General features: G+C 38.8%; 1 protein-coding gene across 2 annotated transcripts in view; it reads left to right on the top strand.

Moving 5' to 3' along the window:
• Window positions 1-12,263, top strand: part of PAT2 (protein affected trafficking 2) — a 39,868-nt gene extending 27,605 nt beyond the window's left edge. For both annotated transcript variants that reach the window (XM_082882744.1, XM_028225464.2), the window contains 3 exons: window positions 7,197-8,218; window positions 10,740-11,009; window positions 11,578-12,263. In XM_082882744.1, the coding sequence (XP_082738870.1) occupies window positions 7,197-8,218; window positions 10,740-11,009; window positions 11,578-11,947 (1,662 nt within the window). In that variant the 3' untranslated portion in view covers window positions 11,948-12,263. The remainder of the gene's footprint in view (window positions 1-7,196; window positions 8,219-10,739; window positions 11,010-11,577) is intronic.
• Window positions 12,264-16,741: the final 4,478 nt, after the last annotated feature.

Below are 16,741 nucleotides of genomic sequence, written 5' to 3'. Positions count from 1 at the left end.
CTGATCAAGTAGTCCAGATCCGATGTAGATCGGGTAGCTCCGGTCGCCCAAATCGACATCGACGATGGTAGGAACGGCGGAAGTGGCAGTACTAGGCGACTGGGCCACAACCTGAGCTGCTGAAGTCGCCGACACCTCAACAAGGGTTCCCCTGCTAGCCAGCTCAAGTCCTTTCTGGGATCTCTTTCTGGTACTCCCCAGGAGGTCATGGATGCCCTCTTTGAAGCTCTCTTTTCCGGTGCCGGAAAGGGGTTTTCGAAGGAGGTAGCCAAGAAAAAGAACTATCTTGTAGCTGCCACTCAGGAGGAGGGATCGCAGCTGGTTCTGCTTAATGCAATTGAGGCCTTCTGTGTTGGGAAAGCCAGCCCTGAGGCGGTGAAAGAGGTGGCATTGGTTCTCAAAGTGCTCTATGACAATGATTTGCTGGAAGAAGAGTTTGTAGTGGAGTGGTATAAGAAAGGATTAGGTGGAAGCAATAAAGGCTCACAGATCTGGAAGAATATCAAGCCCTTTGTGGAATGGCTCCAGAGTGCCGAGTCTGAATCTGAAGAGGAGTGATAAGTCAGGATGCACTTCTGCAACCTTGCCCACCCAGGTGGGTTTCCAAGCTTTTCTCGCAATTTGTTGGTGATGTGTTTGGCTGTTTGGTATTTCTAGTGGACGTGAAATATTATGTGTGCGTGTGTGTGTGTGTGATCGCGACGAATAATGGCTGTTGGTGTTGGCTTATGTTGTCTAGGTTGAGGTCCGGCGGGCGGCTAAGGTGAGATTGCCGCCCGTCGGGAAGCGAAAATACCAGGTTCTAAACCCGCTCTGATACCATGTAAAATAAACTGATATATATTATTGATTGTTATTGATATTATTGTGTCTATTATAATTGGTGAGGGGTGTGTTATATAGATGTAGGTGTGGTGGAGTAGGTGAGTGTGTGGTAGGTGATGGTAAGTGTGTGGTAGGTGATGGTAAATTCTAACGTATCTAGAATGAATAAATTGCATTTCAAAGAATACATAACATTGTTATTATGAACAGATTCACCACATAGATCGTGTTCGGAGGGTTCAAGAAGTGTTTCCAAAGTGGCCGAGAAGTGTTTGTAAAGTGTTCGTTATTATGAATTTACATTTTAAATTTAAGACAAGTTGAAGAAGTGTCGGCCACACATTTAAGAGTATGTGCAGAGTGTCATATGTCATGTCTGACATAACATGGCTCCTCTATAGAAGTGTCCGTGTTTCTTAGCTCTCAAGGCACCAGATGTAAGACGAGATAGAGAGAAGAGAGGGAGAAGAACTCAAATACAGCCACAACCTCTAATCTCAATATATTAATCTCAAAACTAAATATTACAACACAGAATCCTAATATATATAATCAAAGTCCTAATCTAATTAGGAAGCTATTCTAATATTAAATCTATCTAAATAATACTAATAATAAAACTACCAATAAGTCTTTGAGCCCATGGACTTCACTCTAGGCTTCCAAATCTGATAGTTAGATTTTAACTAGTCAAGGAATGTACCATCAATTCTCCTCCGCCGAAAAGAACTTGACTCCGGTGTGTTAGGAGCAGGTCCAAGAATGCCATCTGATGGAGGAACACGCTAGATCAACTAGGACTTTTTCAATTTGATGGTGCATGAATCAGTGGCGCAAGTGAGAGTGTATTTTGTCTTGCCGTCAATGAAAGAGTAGGCGTAAGCATGACCAACATGAACAACATTGTGATCCTATATCCAAGTACGACCTAGGAAAATATGACAAAGTTTGAGAGAAAGAACATCACACATTACGGTCTCGTTAAGTTTGCTGAGACCAAATGTCATGGGACATCATTTATCAACCTTGAGCTTCTCGTTATCCATGCCACATGGTAAGGGTCCGGGTGTGCTTCAAGTTTCAAACTCAATTCGTTTACAGTTTCCTTAGATACGACATTTGTGCAACTCCCCGTATCAATCACTAATGTGCATACTTGGTCATTACACTTCACCCTTGAATGAAAAATTTGTCTACATTGCAGCTTCTTAGGTTCTTTTATGTTTTCCTTGCCGGTTGCAAGCAATGGCCGAATGATTCTAATCACCCTATCTTGAAATTCCTCATCATCAGAGTCTGGATCAAGGGGTTCAACAACCTGTTCATCAAGCTTTGCTTTCTCGAACTCTTTTTGCCTCTACGATGTCTTCATTCTCAACCACAACTGACTTAATTGGCACATTAATCTTGGAAGAAAGGCAGTCTCTAGGTTGATGTCCAAAACCTTGACAATTAAAACACTTGGACTTGATGGTACCTCCATACGAAGACTCAAAAGGACTAGGAGTAGAACACGGAGGCCGATTAGGAAGTTTGTTGCGGATGGGTTCCACAAAAGTTCTTACTCCTTGTAAGAGTGTCTATAGGAAGCCATATAGGAGTGTTTTTCTTTACCACTTCTTCCAATTGAAGTGCTACTTGGACAACGCTGAACATATGGTAAAGCCTGCTAGCTTATCCATGAGAGATTTGCAGATTTAGTCCCATATGGTACATAGAAATCATGACATCCTCATTCCATGGAAACTCAGATCTTGTAGCCAAATTGTAGAATAATTGAGTGTATTCATTCATGAACTTGCTTCCTTGTGTTGACTGAGTAAATTGCAAGTGAGCTCATATTGTAACTTGGTGGGAAAAAGTAACTGTTCATTGCAATTTTCATGTCTTCCCAGTTACATATAATGGCATAATGTTCCTGCTTATATTTTGCCCACAAAATCCTAGTTGTTCTTTTCAATTTTGTTTCAGCAAAAACCAACTTTCTTTCATCTGTCATATGGTACCATGGAATGAAACTCTGTGTAACCAATCAAAGAATACCTTTGGATTGTGGTCCCCATTAAAGTTTGGAACTTCTAATTTGGCACTTCTATCAACATCAGTCAAACGATGATCCTTTGGAACTCTTTGGTGTCCTTACTCCAAAGCACAAGGTGGAGGTGCACCCTAAAGTCCACCAGCTGTAACTATCGTTTCCTTTGTCCTCCAAAAATGTGGCAACTAACTTCTCTAAAGTAGTTTGCATCTATTTTATTGTTACTGCCATTTGCTGATGTGATTGCTTCAATTCATGTTGATCTTTGTTTAGGGTATCAACCTTTGGCAATGTTTGTTTTGAGAGATGAACGACGGGATTGGATTAGTAGTGAGGTGGGCCCACAAAAATCATTTTTGTTTTGAAAAATTGCTATGGGATTAAGAGTCCCATGGGACCATGAAACCCCTCCAAGGAGTGGACCAGCAATCCCATGGGGGAGGTGGTATTGAAATCTGAGGTAGTGTCTGGTGCGCTGGAATGGAGTGGAATGGAATGATCATTCCATTAAAATGTTCATTCCCATATTTGGTTTACTAAAACAATAATAAAAAATGCATTGTAAATAGAATCTCATGTACATCATTCCGTAGAAGATCCTAAGGAATGACTATTCCATTTCATTTCATGTCATTCTGGTGAACCAAATAGAGCATAAGGGTAATTCTATTTACACCACAATTCTACCTCATTACACCAATTTTCTAATTACACCTTCCTAAAAAATTCAAAATTTTTATTTAATCTCTTTGCACACTTATTTATTCCACCTGTACGCTCATCCTTGACCTTCTCTCTTCTCTTTACACTGAAAATCTTTCAAACCCTAACTCTTCCATCTCCAACTACTACAATTACTTACACCACCTCTGACCACTACTCCGTAAGCCCAGTGCCATGGCTACCACCTCACAACTCTCCACCTTTGCAATTATCACCCTGTCGCCTCCCATCATGATTACCACTTTTGAAGCCTTCTTCTGCAGATTTCTTTTCAACCTTCTTATGCAGGTTTTTGTGTTTTGTTCGGCAAACCAATGCTAAACAAACTTTCTTTGTTCGTCGAGACACGGCCGAACAAACTTGGTTTGTTGTTCGGTTGTGTCTTGCCGAACGGGTTAAAATTGATTAATCAGTCATGTTCAGCTATAGAAGTCCGAACAAACTTAAATTGATCGGCTATCTAAGATTGAACAATCTCAATTTGTTCGGTGAACAAGAGTTGAAACGAGTTTCGAACCCAATTTTTTCAAATGACGAAAAGCTACACCAAAATGATTGAAAATACATCTCTTAAACACAAAAGACTTGTATATTATTTATTTATAATGATCATATATTCATTTTAAATATATATATATATTTTTTTTTGGCTGTTTATGTGTGTATATATTCTTTAAGTTAGATGTATTTAGATTTGTAGATAGATGAGAGAGTAAGAGATGGGAGAAAGGGGGGTGGTGGTTGGTGGAGAGAAGGAATGGTGGCTAGATGGTGGTGGTGGTGGTGGTGGTGGGTGATGGAAAGAAAGATGAAAGGATCTAAAGAGAATTGTGAAGAGGAAGGTTTGGGGATTTGAGTCCTCAATAGTAATTTTACAAATGGACAAGTGTAATAAAGAAAAATTCAAAATGATGGGTGTAATGAGCTAAAAGTGTTGTGTAAGAAGAATTTCTCGAAATCTAATCCCATGGGATTGGAGGTGTAAAGCCTATTTTGCCTCACTTTACAAAAACCTTTTACGTAATTTCATAGATTTAATCTCCACCAACTAATATCACTATATAAAAGCATTATTTATCTTACATCTCCAACCTAATATCATGACACTAGTAATTCCCTCTCTCAATTCACTCAATCCCACCGTACTAATAATCCTCATTCAAACAAACGGGGGCCTTCGAGTTTAGCTTAGCGTTAGTCAGCAAGGCTAATGACAATTGTGAACAACTGGTTGCTTGGTAGTGATGGGCTTTAGAAAGCTAAGTGGCAGGTTGGGCTTGGATGGATAGATGTGCTGGTTTGGTTTTCTTAACTGGATTGGGTTTATGGTTGAGCTTCAGGTATGGGTTGGTAGTGGTTAAGTTTAAGGGGTAATTACCAATTAGTCCCATTAAGTAGACTTAAATACCATTAAGTCCTATTGACTTTTTGTGAGAGAGAGAGAGAGAGGGAGGGAGGGAGGGAGGGAGGGAGGGAGTGTAAACCTTAAATCGTTGGAGAAAATAACCTGTTGAAGTCAAGCTGAAGTCGTTTGGACTCAGAAGAAGGTTGATCATTTGCAATCCTGCATCTATGGTATGTATATCTTCTTATTCGAAGTTGTACGCCTCAGTCATTGATGCATGAAAAGTGCAAAAAACGTGCCTGATGCGAACGCCTCTTAGTTTGAGGCTTACGCATAGCTGGTGCTTTGCCTAAAAATCAATGCACAGGTGCTTTTTCGTCACGTCTTGCCTTAAGAGTGTGCCCCAAGAACACATTAGAAAACTTTGTAATATATTAATATCAAAACTGAATATTACAATGCAAAACCCTAATATATATATATATATATATAACCAAAGTCCTAATCTAATTAGGAAACTATTTTACTATGAAATCTAACTAAATAATACCAATACAAATTACGCTTACAGGATCAAAAAGTCTTCGGGCCCTTGGGCTTCACTCTAGGCTTCCAAATCCGATAGTTGGATTCTAACCAATTAAGGGCTGTGCCATGACCACCTGTTGGGAAATAGTGCAAGCTGAAAGAGTAAATTGCTTGTTGGGAAACAGTAGAAGTCAGATGCTTCTACCTTAGTAGTGAGAACCTTCTAATTGAGTGGCGTTTCTTGGTAAGAAACGCGATTCCGCTCTCCCAAGTAAGAAACTTGTAAGAAACTCGTTCCCGTCGAGAAAGAAACTCACTTCCAACTGAGATAGAAACCTCTCAAACATATAAATCTCACATAAACAAAAGAAAAAAAACTCAAACTTATTCTAGTAGTTTTTATTTGTACTTAATAAAGACAATTTGTAGTTGACATGAATCTCTAATGTTTATTTATATTACAACTAAGCAACAAAAACTAATTGTTAGAATATTTTTATATATTTATTAAATAAATATATACATGTTCCCAACATAAGAAACGTTTATATGCTCTCGTTCCTACCCCTGCCCCTGCTTCATGCAACTAAGGCTTCTACTATTCCCAACACCACCTTTGAACAATTGTCATGGTAAAATTGCATTGATAATTGTGAATGTTGATGCCAAAAATTTCTAGATTTTATTTTGGCTTCAAGCAGTCCTCAAAACAGTCTTTTATGGTGTACGTTTCAAAAGGATTGGTATTGATCTTATACAGCTGAAAATATGGAACTACGGGTTTTAAAAAACAAAAAAATGACAGAAAGGAAAGTAGTAGAAAACTTTGTGTCTAACTTCTTCAGTTACTTTAAAAGGAAAAAATAAATAAATAAGAGAACTCTCCAGTTCACATGAGAGAATAGGGATGTGGTGATAAGTTATTCTTTCCCCGCTTGCATTAATAAATTTATGCATTCTGTTTTTTTAATAAGCATGAGGATGAATGGAAACTATAATTTGTGTTTATGGAAGCAAACAAATGATGCTATTTCCAGCATAATATCTTATTGAAATTTTCATTGAGAACCAACTTTAATATTCTGTGCACGGTTATCTGGTCATTGAGGGATGTTCTGTCTATTAGGAATTCAAGTTCATATGAATTGGTTTGAGTGATAAGCTGGAATTTCGTCTGCTGATCGGATTGAAAATGAGTTGAAAAAAACCTCTTATTTATTTCAAAACTCAACATGGATCAAACTAGGGATTTGTTTATTTTTTTTATCACCGAATTCTTTATTAATTTTCTGTTATTTAGGCAGCAGAATTTGATTGTGCTGCTTCCTGGAGTGGGATAAGTCACAGTTGATGGTAGTCAATTCCAATCTCATAATGCAGTTAAGGATGTTTTGTCTCGTCTTGTCTCTTAAGAATTTAAGTTTATGGAATTGGTACGAGTGATAAGCTGGAATTTTTTCTACTGTTTGGATTGAAAATGAGTAGGAAAAAACCTCTTATTTAGTTCAGAAACCTAACATGGATCAAACTGGGGATTTTTTTTCTTTATTAATTTTTTTCCCCACTGAATTCATTCAGTATTAATTTCCTGTTATTTAGGCAGCAGAATTTGATTATGCTGCTTTTCCCTTCCCTGTTGTTGACATAATGAATATTGACATCATTACAGTTTTACCTTTTTTCAAACCTGTTAGTTTAGCTGAACCTTTTCTTGATTCATCTACCGCTCTTTTTCAGGTCCTGTTATGTGCTAAAGGGGAAGATATGTGGACATTCAAAAGAATCTTAAGCTATGTGCTTGAACTTGCCAAATGTGACTTGAGCTATGATGTCCGCGACAGGGCTCGCACTCTGAAGAAACTTCTATCATGCCATATAGGTTCTCATGATCTGGACAAAGAAGCAAAAGGTCTACCAGAAAATAAGCACCTGCAAACTGTAGTTGCCGACTTCTTTTTTAGGGGACAAACAAAACCATTACCTGAACCCATTAATTATCGATTTTATCTTCCTGGTTCTCTTTCACAGATGGTTTTTCATGCAGCACCAGGGTATGAACCTCTCCCTAACCCGTGTAGTTTGAGCTGCGATGAACTTGGTTGCAGCTCGAATGATGTTCAAGGAATAAAAGCATTGAGGGAAGAAGCCACCAATAGTGACTCAGTTGGAGTGGATGGTCCAGACACTGTATCTGGATCATTAAATGAGGAAAGCACTTCTGATTATAGTTCTCAAGATTCTATTACTGGTTCAAGTGACAGTGCTGGTGGTGGTAATGAGATTGGGTCTGTGAGTGAAACTGATGATAATGCTGATCCATTGATTCATTTTTCAGATGTCAGTAATGCTTGTACAAATCAGAATGGAGGTTTGCAGGATAATAATGCTCAGTCTAGATTGGGTGATTTTGGGGAATTGATGTCCAAAAAGGCTCTTGAATCTTGGTTGGAAGAGCACCCGAGCCAGAATTCATCTGAACTAAGTCATGTCCAGAGATCTTCAGCAAGGATATCTATTGGGGATATTAGTGGCAGAGTCAAACTTAAATCCCATACACTCTTAGATCCTGCCATTGGAAATGGCTTAAATGTGGATTATACTTTTTCGTCTGAGATTTCGAGTGTATCCCCACTGCTTGTATGTGTTGAAGTCTCCTTCAAGAACTGTTCGACGGAGCCTATGTCAAAATTATTATTGGTAGATGAGGAATCTAGCAAAGGTCTAGATTCTGCAGAACAAGCACTGGCATCATCTGGGAGGTAATATTACACTACACGTACTAGTGGGATATGTCACTTATCTCAGTTCTTTTTCTTGTCATCATCATCAAAGTACTTGCTTGTGATGAAATTTGCCATTAGCTCAACTTTTCCTAATAGCAAGATATAATTATTGTGATTTGTTTCTGAAAAAGCAGCAAGCCCCTAAGGTTTTAAAGCTTATTACTCCCAAAATTTTAGCATTAATTATCTCCTCAATTAAATATTTTTATGATCAAGGTCTTTGTTAATTAGGATTATTATCTTCTTAATTAACTCCATGTATAGTTGCCTTTATATTAATTTATTTATGTATCACCTGTTCATAAGTGTGTCTATCTTATTATAGTAAGTTGAAAATGATAACAGTTACCATTATCACTTTTTTATTACATTCCCCCCCCCCCCCCCCCCCCCCAAAAAAAAAATTATTGCCTAACATAATTCTATAATCATTGATATCATATAGTTAGTAAATACACTTGTCGGATTTTATATTGATGTATATGTGCAAATTTATGGCATTTATATATAATATATTGCTATATTTGCTTGCTCTTTCTTTGATTTAATGAGTATAAAGTTGTTTTCAGCTAGTATTTTTGGTGGTACTGATCTTTAACATCTGAATTATTCATACTGGCGTGTTCATGTCGAACACTAACACTCGTTAGACACTTCTTGACACGTGTCGGATGCTCCCCCAAACATGTCTTATTATTTTTAACTTCTTTTAGCCCCAAACGCTCTTTAGACACTTGGGGGACACGTGTCCATCACTTGGACACATGCACTATTTATGAGTTTTGAGTAAAATAACTTACGGTCCAAAGATAAAAGAAAAATGATGTAGATTTACAAAAAATAGTATTTTGTTGCTATTTGTTATTATTTAGATATATCCATATATGACATGTAGTAAATACATAAAACTATATATTTTGTGCGTGTCCTCCACATGTCGTGTCTTTCTTTAAAAAAAAAAAAAAAAATTGTCGTGTCGGCGTGTCACGACCCCAACCCTTCCCAAACAGGATGGTGCAGTGACCGGCCACTGTAGTCCCTGACTATCAAAGGCCTAACTGAACAAAAATCAGGTTGGACTCTTATGATAATTTGGGCAAATCTCATTTTATGTTGCGGAAGCCATTAGTTACTTTAGTTGAGTCCATTAAATTCTTTTATTTAAATATCCATTCAGAGCAGTGCTTAAGCATATGAAATGAAACATACATTATTCTTAATTACATAATCTTTTAGAAAGAATACAACATGTGCAAGGCTAATTACAACTCTATTGACTCTAGCATATACATGAACTTCAAACAGCTAACTTCTTCATGATGCTTCTCTTGCACCTGCATACATATAAGGGTGAGGGGTGAGCCATTGCCCAGTGAATAATATTACAGTAAAGTGGTAAATGAATGAATTCCAATTAGATTTGCAAAGCATTGATTTTAATTCATAATTCCGAAATCATTCGAAGATTCTTAATAAGAATACTCCATATTTAAAACATGATAACATGGTACATCCATTAGAGCAAAGCAAAACAACCCATTCTCGGTTGTCAAAGGAAGATCTCAATAACGGCTATGGTGCGAAAATAAACGTCCTCCAATGGCTAGGACTCACTAAGGATGCCGCTAATAAATTCATCAAATATAGGACATCCATTCATTCGGAAACAAAATAAGGATTTCACAAAATATGACATATTATTTGAAGTGGGTTGATTCCTTCAGTGGTGTAGCCAGGATTTTGGCTCAAATGAGGCCCTTTGTATTCTTGTATAGTTATCTTGTTCTATTTTACGACTTATTCACCCGCAGAAAAGAGGCAATAATGAAGTAAAATGTTATGCCTATGATAGTGTCCCCCATCCCATCATGCCTTGCCCTTGGTGCACTTATTCCCCAACCCTAACTACGACACCGACTGGGACCATGATGGTCATCCCTGCCCTCCACCTCTTACAGCTTGAGAAAAGAGACATAAGAGGAAAACAAGTTTTTTATTATGGAATTTCATCAAACATTTAGTAAACATTCCACAAGCATATATTTATCACATAAGAAAAGGAAAACAAATATTAGTATAAATATTAAAATTTAGAAAAAAGGGGCGGGGGGGGGGGGGAGAGGGAATTGAGTAACTATTTTATGAACATATGTTAAAAAATATATTTATAAAGTTGAGGGTCATGTGCCCCTCTCAGGCCCATGCTCCCCTCTGCGCCTGGATACATTATTGAGTAACTATTTTTTGAACATATGTTAAATAATATATTTATGAAATTGAGGATTTATCAAAAAAATAATATATTTATGAAGTTGAGGAGGGGGGGCCCTCCTGGGCCCATGCTCCCTCCGCCCCTAGATTCATTAATAAGTGTTTGTTTGAGTATTATTTTTTAGATGCTTCTGTGAGACTACAACCAGATTGTTTACTTTTCTTTGCATCTTCTGTTTTGTTCTTGAAAAAGCTTGTTGATGTCACCCTCATCTTGATACTGCAGTCCCTTGACAACTCACAAGGATGGGCCAACTGTCGTTCCCATGGAAGAGATTAGTTCCCTAGATGCTGGTCAGAGTACAAAAAGAATCCTCCAGGTTCGCTTCCATCACCATCTTTTACCACTGAAGTTGGATTTGTGGTGCAATGGCAAGAAGCATCCTGTTAAATTGCGGCCTGACATTGGATATTTTGTAAAACCTCTTCCTATGGACATTGAACTGTTCATGAGCAAGGAATCTCAACTCCCTGGAATGTTTGAATACATAAGGAGGTTAGTTTATAATCATCGTTGTCACTTTTTCTCTCCACTGATGGGCAATGATCTTCTCTCCCTCTTCATATTTTGTGACTTCCACTTCCATTTGGGTTTTTTTTCTTAATTCCATTGGTGGAAAAACTTAGAAAGTAATGCTTATTTAGTTTGAAGTTTTATATATTACTTCTTGACTTTTAATTAAAATAAGGACCATGAAATTAAAATCCAAAATAATTGAAGCAACAGTTCTCCAAAACCTTTGACTTCCTGTGCGTCTTTCACTTGATTAAATCTAAGCTTGAGTTGGTGGACACTGTTTTACCGTGAATATGGTGGAGGTGATTTCTTTATTTTGTGGGCACCGTTTTACTGTTTAACCGTGGGCACTGTTTGTGGACACTCTTTATCCTCTTGGCTATTTATTTTTATTGGATTGTGGTTTTTGAATTATAATTGTCACTCTCTTCTCTTCTCTTCTCTTCTCTTCTCTTCTCTTCTATACTTTCTATTTTTTTTCATTTTTTTTTTTTTTGGGTTGTTGTTGGTAATCTTACTTTGGATTTTATTTCATAATTTGTAACAGTTGTACATTCTCTGACCATATTGGGGAGCTGAAAAATGAGAAGGGTGATAGCTCAATACTAAAAGACAAGTTTCTTGCAATTTGCGAGAGCCTAGCATTAAAGATGCTCAGTAATGCAAATCTTTTTCTCGTGTCTGTGGACATGCCCGTTGCTGCCAACCTTGATGATGCATCAGGTTTGCGCTTACGGTTCAGCAGTGAGATCTTGAGCAACTCAAACCCTTGCTTAATCACTGTTACTGTTAAAGGTAAATGCTCTGAACCACTGAGTGTGTCTGTCAAAGTCAATTGTGAAGAAACTGTTTTTGGCTTAAATCTGTTGAATAGGATTGTGAATTTCTTAGCTGAGCCTGGTCTGACACAATCATGATTCGGAAGGGTTAATCTCTGGTAGTTATCACGTTTCAGGATGTAACTTTAATTGCACCTTCATAAGTGTGAAACTATGCAGCAGTTCACAGCGCATGTATTTTATTGTAATATACTTTTCTTGATGTGTGACATGGGAAGTTTTCTTATTTGGATATCATGGCTGCTGTGATTAGTTGTGTGGGAGGGGCGTGTATTTTGCCAAAATTTTGCTATTGGTAGTCTTTTTAATGAGTTATCTGTATTTAGAAATCGGAATGCTTCATTATTGATTTTTTGAAATAAATTTGTGTGGTGTTTTAATTTTATTTTTATAATCAATGTTTTGCTCGGTTTTCTGTTTACAATTGCCATGTTCTTATCAGTCAATTTTATTTATTTATATATTTATTTGTTTATTATTAATTGGTGATATTTTGGAGAAAGAACAGAAAGGGCTGAAGAAAGTTGGTAATTTTGTAGTGTTTTTTTGGTTACAACATGGCGTCCCTATAGTTTTAGAGAAGAGAAAGAGTTAGGGAATGCGTTAGACTTCATTCCCTTTTATATTGATAATTCTGAGCAATTGCAGGAGTGCCATAAGGCATAATTCTGCGCAATCAAGAGAATAAATAAGGATACAATCAATTATTTCCTATTCTAACACTCCCCTTCAAGCTGGTGCGAAGATATCTCTCATGCCCAGCTTGTTGAGAATGCTATAAAAGGATTTGCTCCCTGGTCCCTTGGTGAGAACATCAGCTAGTTGGTCCCTAATCTTCATAAATGGAATACATATGGTGCTACTAGTGAATTTTTCCTTGATTAAGTGCCGATCAATCCCCACATGCTTAGTTCTATCATGTTGAATTGGATTATGAGCTATGTTAATTGCGGCCTTGTTGTCACAGTATAGTCGCATGGAGTTAGTCTAATGAATTCCCAAGTCTCCCAACAATAGTTTAATCCATAGTAACTCACATACACCCTGAGCCATAGTCCTGCATTCTGCCTAAGCACTAGATCGAACAACCACATTTTGTTTCTTACTTCGCCACGTGATTAGGTTGCCACCAACAAATGTGCAGTATCCAGAAGTTGATCGTCTGTCAATGACTGATCCTGTCCAATCTGTATCAGTAAATGCCTCCGCACTGAGATGGCCATGTTTTGAGAAGTAGAGACCCTTTTCAGGAAAAGACTTCAGGTATCTCAGGATTCTCATAACTGTCTCTAAGTGGGAGGTTCTAGGAGCATGCATAAACTGGCTCACCATGCTCACGGCAATGGCAATGTCTAGACGTGAGTGGGATAAGTATATGAGCTTGCCCACTAATCTCTAGTATCTCTCCCTGTCCACTGGCTCTCCCTCTTGATCCTCACTGAGTTTCTGGCCTGGTTCTAGAGGTGTATCACATGGTCTACCTCCAAGTAGTCCAGTTTCTCTTAGCAAGTCAAGCACATACTTTCTCTGACATATAAAGATGCCATCCTTGCTCCTAGCTACTTTAATATCCAAGAAAGATTTCAAACTCCTTGGCTAAGTATTCATTCAACCAAGGGATCTCTTCAACGTCATCCCTGTCATAACAATATCATCAGCATAAACAATGAGAGCTGTGGTCTTACCATGTGAGGAGTGTTTCACAAATAAGGTGTGATCAGTTTGACTTTGCTTGAACCCATATTTCAGCATAGCTTGAGCAAACCTTTCAAACCAAGCCCTAGGGGATTGCTTTAGTCCGTAAATCGACTTTCGGAGCCTGCATACTTTACCTTTGGACTTAGCATCCGTAAAACCAGGAGGAATATCCATATAGACCTCTTCTGCTAGGTCTTCATGAAGGAAGGCATTCTTCACATCAAACTGATGAAGTGGTCAATCCAAATTTGCAGCAAGAGAGAGTAAGATTCTCAAGGAGTTTATCTTAGCAACCGGTGCAAATGTCTCCTGGTAATCTACCCTACAAGTCTGAGTGAAGCTTTTCGCAACCAATCTTGCTTTGTACCGTTCTATGGAACTATTTGCTATGTGTTTTACCGTGTACAGCCACTTACACCCAACTGGATTTTTTCCTCTAGGTAACTCCACTAACTCCCCAGTGCCACTCTTGCTGAGAGCTCTCATCTCTTCTATCATGGCATGTTTCCATTCAGGAATAGAGAGAGCATCCTGAAAAGTGGTAGGTAGACTCACAGAAGACACTTTAGACAGAAAGGCTTTATATGAGGAAGACAAATTAGGATAAGAGACATGATTAGTAATAGGATACTGAGTACATGATCTAACTCCCTTCCTATTAGCAATGGGAACGTCAAGATCTGAAACATCAGGAATAGGAGTACTAGAATTAGAATTACCTAGACTCTTAGGAGATGAGGTTGACTTTGGACACTCATTCGGTGAAGAAGTTGGCAGTAGTGGAGGGAGAGTAGACTCTTGCATCCTGGTGACTTGTTGTCTGTCCTTGTCCCTGATATAAACTTTGGTTGCTTCGTTGTCCTCAACAATTACTGGCTCATCATCCTTTATCTGTTCAACCATTGGCGGAAGAGAAACAGATGGAACAGGAATCTCTTCACACCAAGGCTTCCTCGGAAGAGATGACTAGGATACCGGGGAAGTCGGAAAGTAAGGCTGAGACTCAAAGAATGTGACATCCATGGAGACAACCATTTGCGAATGGGAGGGTGATAACACTTATAACCCTTTTGGGTGGCAGAATAATCTAGAAAAACACACTTAAGTGACCTAGGATTCAATTTACCACAAGTGGGAGAATGATTATGGACAAAGCAAACACAGCCACCAATAGGGGGTTGGTTCAGTGGATAAGACCTTCGAATCCCTCGCTCAAGGCTTGAGTTCGAGTCTCCATAGCCCTTGTTGGGGTTAAACATACTCCTTAGCGCCTGGAGCACGCGGGGGGCCTAAGCTTCGGCCCCGACGTAGGTGCGGTGGGGTTCCCTGCAGATATGTTGTAGGTGTTAAGGGGCAATACTCCCTGGCAGATATATTGGAGTAGCCTATCTGCATATTCAATTTTATGAATAAAAAAAAAAGAAGCAAACACAGCCAAAGGTCTTAGGAGAAATGGAGAATCCGGAAGAGATAGATCCGAACAAAACTTGAAGAGGTGTTTGTTTTTGAAGGACTTGGATAGGAAGACGATTAATCAAATAAGCGGCAGTGAGAACCGCTTCCCCCCAATAGGATCGAGGAACTCGCATCTCAAAGGATAGACAATGGGCAACATCAAGGGGATGACGATTTTTGCGTTCTGCAACACTATTTTGTTGAGGGGTATTAGTGCATGAAGTCTGGTGAATAATGCCATGTGTGGCGAAGTAAGTGGCAAGACCAGAGTCAATATATTCTCCCCCATTATTAGAACGTAGAATTTTGACAACCGTCCCAAACTGAGTACAAACCATTTTATGGAAGTTTTGAAACACAGAAAAAACCTTACTTTTATCATTCATCAAATAGACCCAAGTAGCCCTGGAACAATTATCTATGAAGGTAACAAACTATTTTTGATCGGTTAAAGACACAAAACGGGATGGACTCCGTACATCAGAATGAATCAAAGAAAAGGGAACTAAACTTTTATTAATAGGAGCAAAAGAGGCTCTGTGTTGTTTTCTAAGTTGACAAGACTCACATTGAAAATCTGACACATTATTTTTCTCAAAAACAGAGGGAAATAAATGCTTAAGTAATAAAAAAGAGGGATGTCCTAAGCGACGGTGCCACAACCAATTGTCTTCCTAGGTGGATGATAACTGAATAGATGAATAAGCCAGCTTGTTTGTCTGATCCAGAATGTAGAGCCTATGTTCCTCTCAACCACTGTCAATCCTCTTCCTCGTGATAAGGTCCTGAAAAAGATAATGATCAGGAAAAAATGTCACGCTACAATTTAAGTCACCGGTAATAGGACTCAAAGATAAAAGATAACACTGAAATTGGGAATATGTAGGACAGAAGATAAAGGAAGGAAAGACGTGACATGAATTAAACCTTTCTGTGACACGGACGAAATGGTACCATCAACAATACACACTTTTTCTCGACCTGAGGAGGGGTTATACTTTGAAAATAAAATAGAGGAGCCAAACATATGGTCGGAAGCACCGGATTCAATAATCTATGGTACAGTCGTATGAGATAGCAATGCACATGGGAAGGAAGCCAAGTTACCTGAATTGGCAAAGGAAGAAAAGGGTGTACCTGTAGCAGAAGTGGAGGCTCGACGGTCTAACAAGTGGCGAAGAGCAATCTCAAAATCCGAGGCAGATAACCCCGAAACATTAGCAGGAGGGGAGACAACTGGAGATGAAGATGGTGGTTCAACAGTGTTTGAAAGATGGGCTCGTGCATTGGCCCCGTGGCCTCTAGTACCAAACCGACCCCCTCGAGTACCAGGGTGGTCACCTCGGCCATCGGAGGGAGTGCCATGCAGCTTCCAACAAGTCTCTCGTGTGTGGTGAGATCGACGACAATAGTCGCAGTAAAGATTATCCTTCTCAAAGGAAGGACGAGAACCACGAGTCACACGGTTACCATCGCGAGAGAGTGTAGAAACCAAGGCTGAGCGATTAGTAGTAGCAGAAGGAAGCATCGCAAAACGGCGACTTTCCTCATTTTGCACAAAAGCAAAGGCTTCCTGGAGAGAATGAAGCACATCCATGCCAAGTACTCTGCTCTGAACCGGATCATATTCCACATTTAGGCCTTCCAAAAACTTGAAGATCCGCTCTTGCACCACAAACTTCCGGTAACCAGCAGAATCAGTAGGACATACGGGCTTGT

This window comes from Camellia sinensis, chromosome 8 (assembly GCF_055761805.1).
Source record: "Camellia sinensis isolate YWXY chromosome 8, ASM5576180v1, whole genome shotgun sequence".
NCBI lineage: Eukaryota > Viridiplantae > Streptophyta > Magnoliopsida > Ericales > Theaceae > Camellia > Camellia sinensis.
This window is presented reverse-complemented; position numbering and strand designations above follow the sequence as displayed.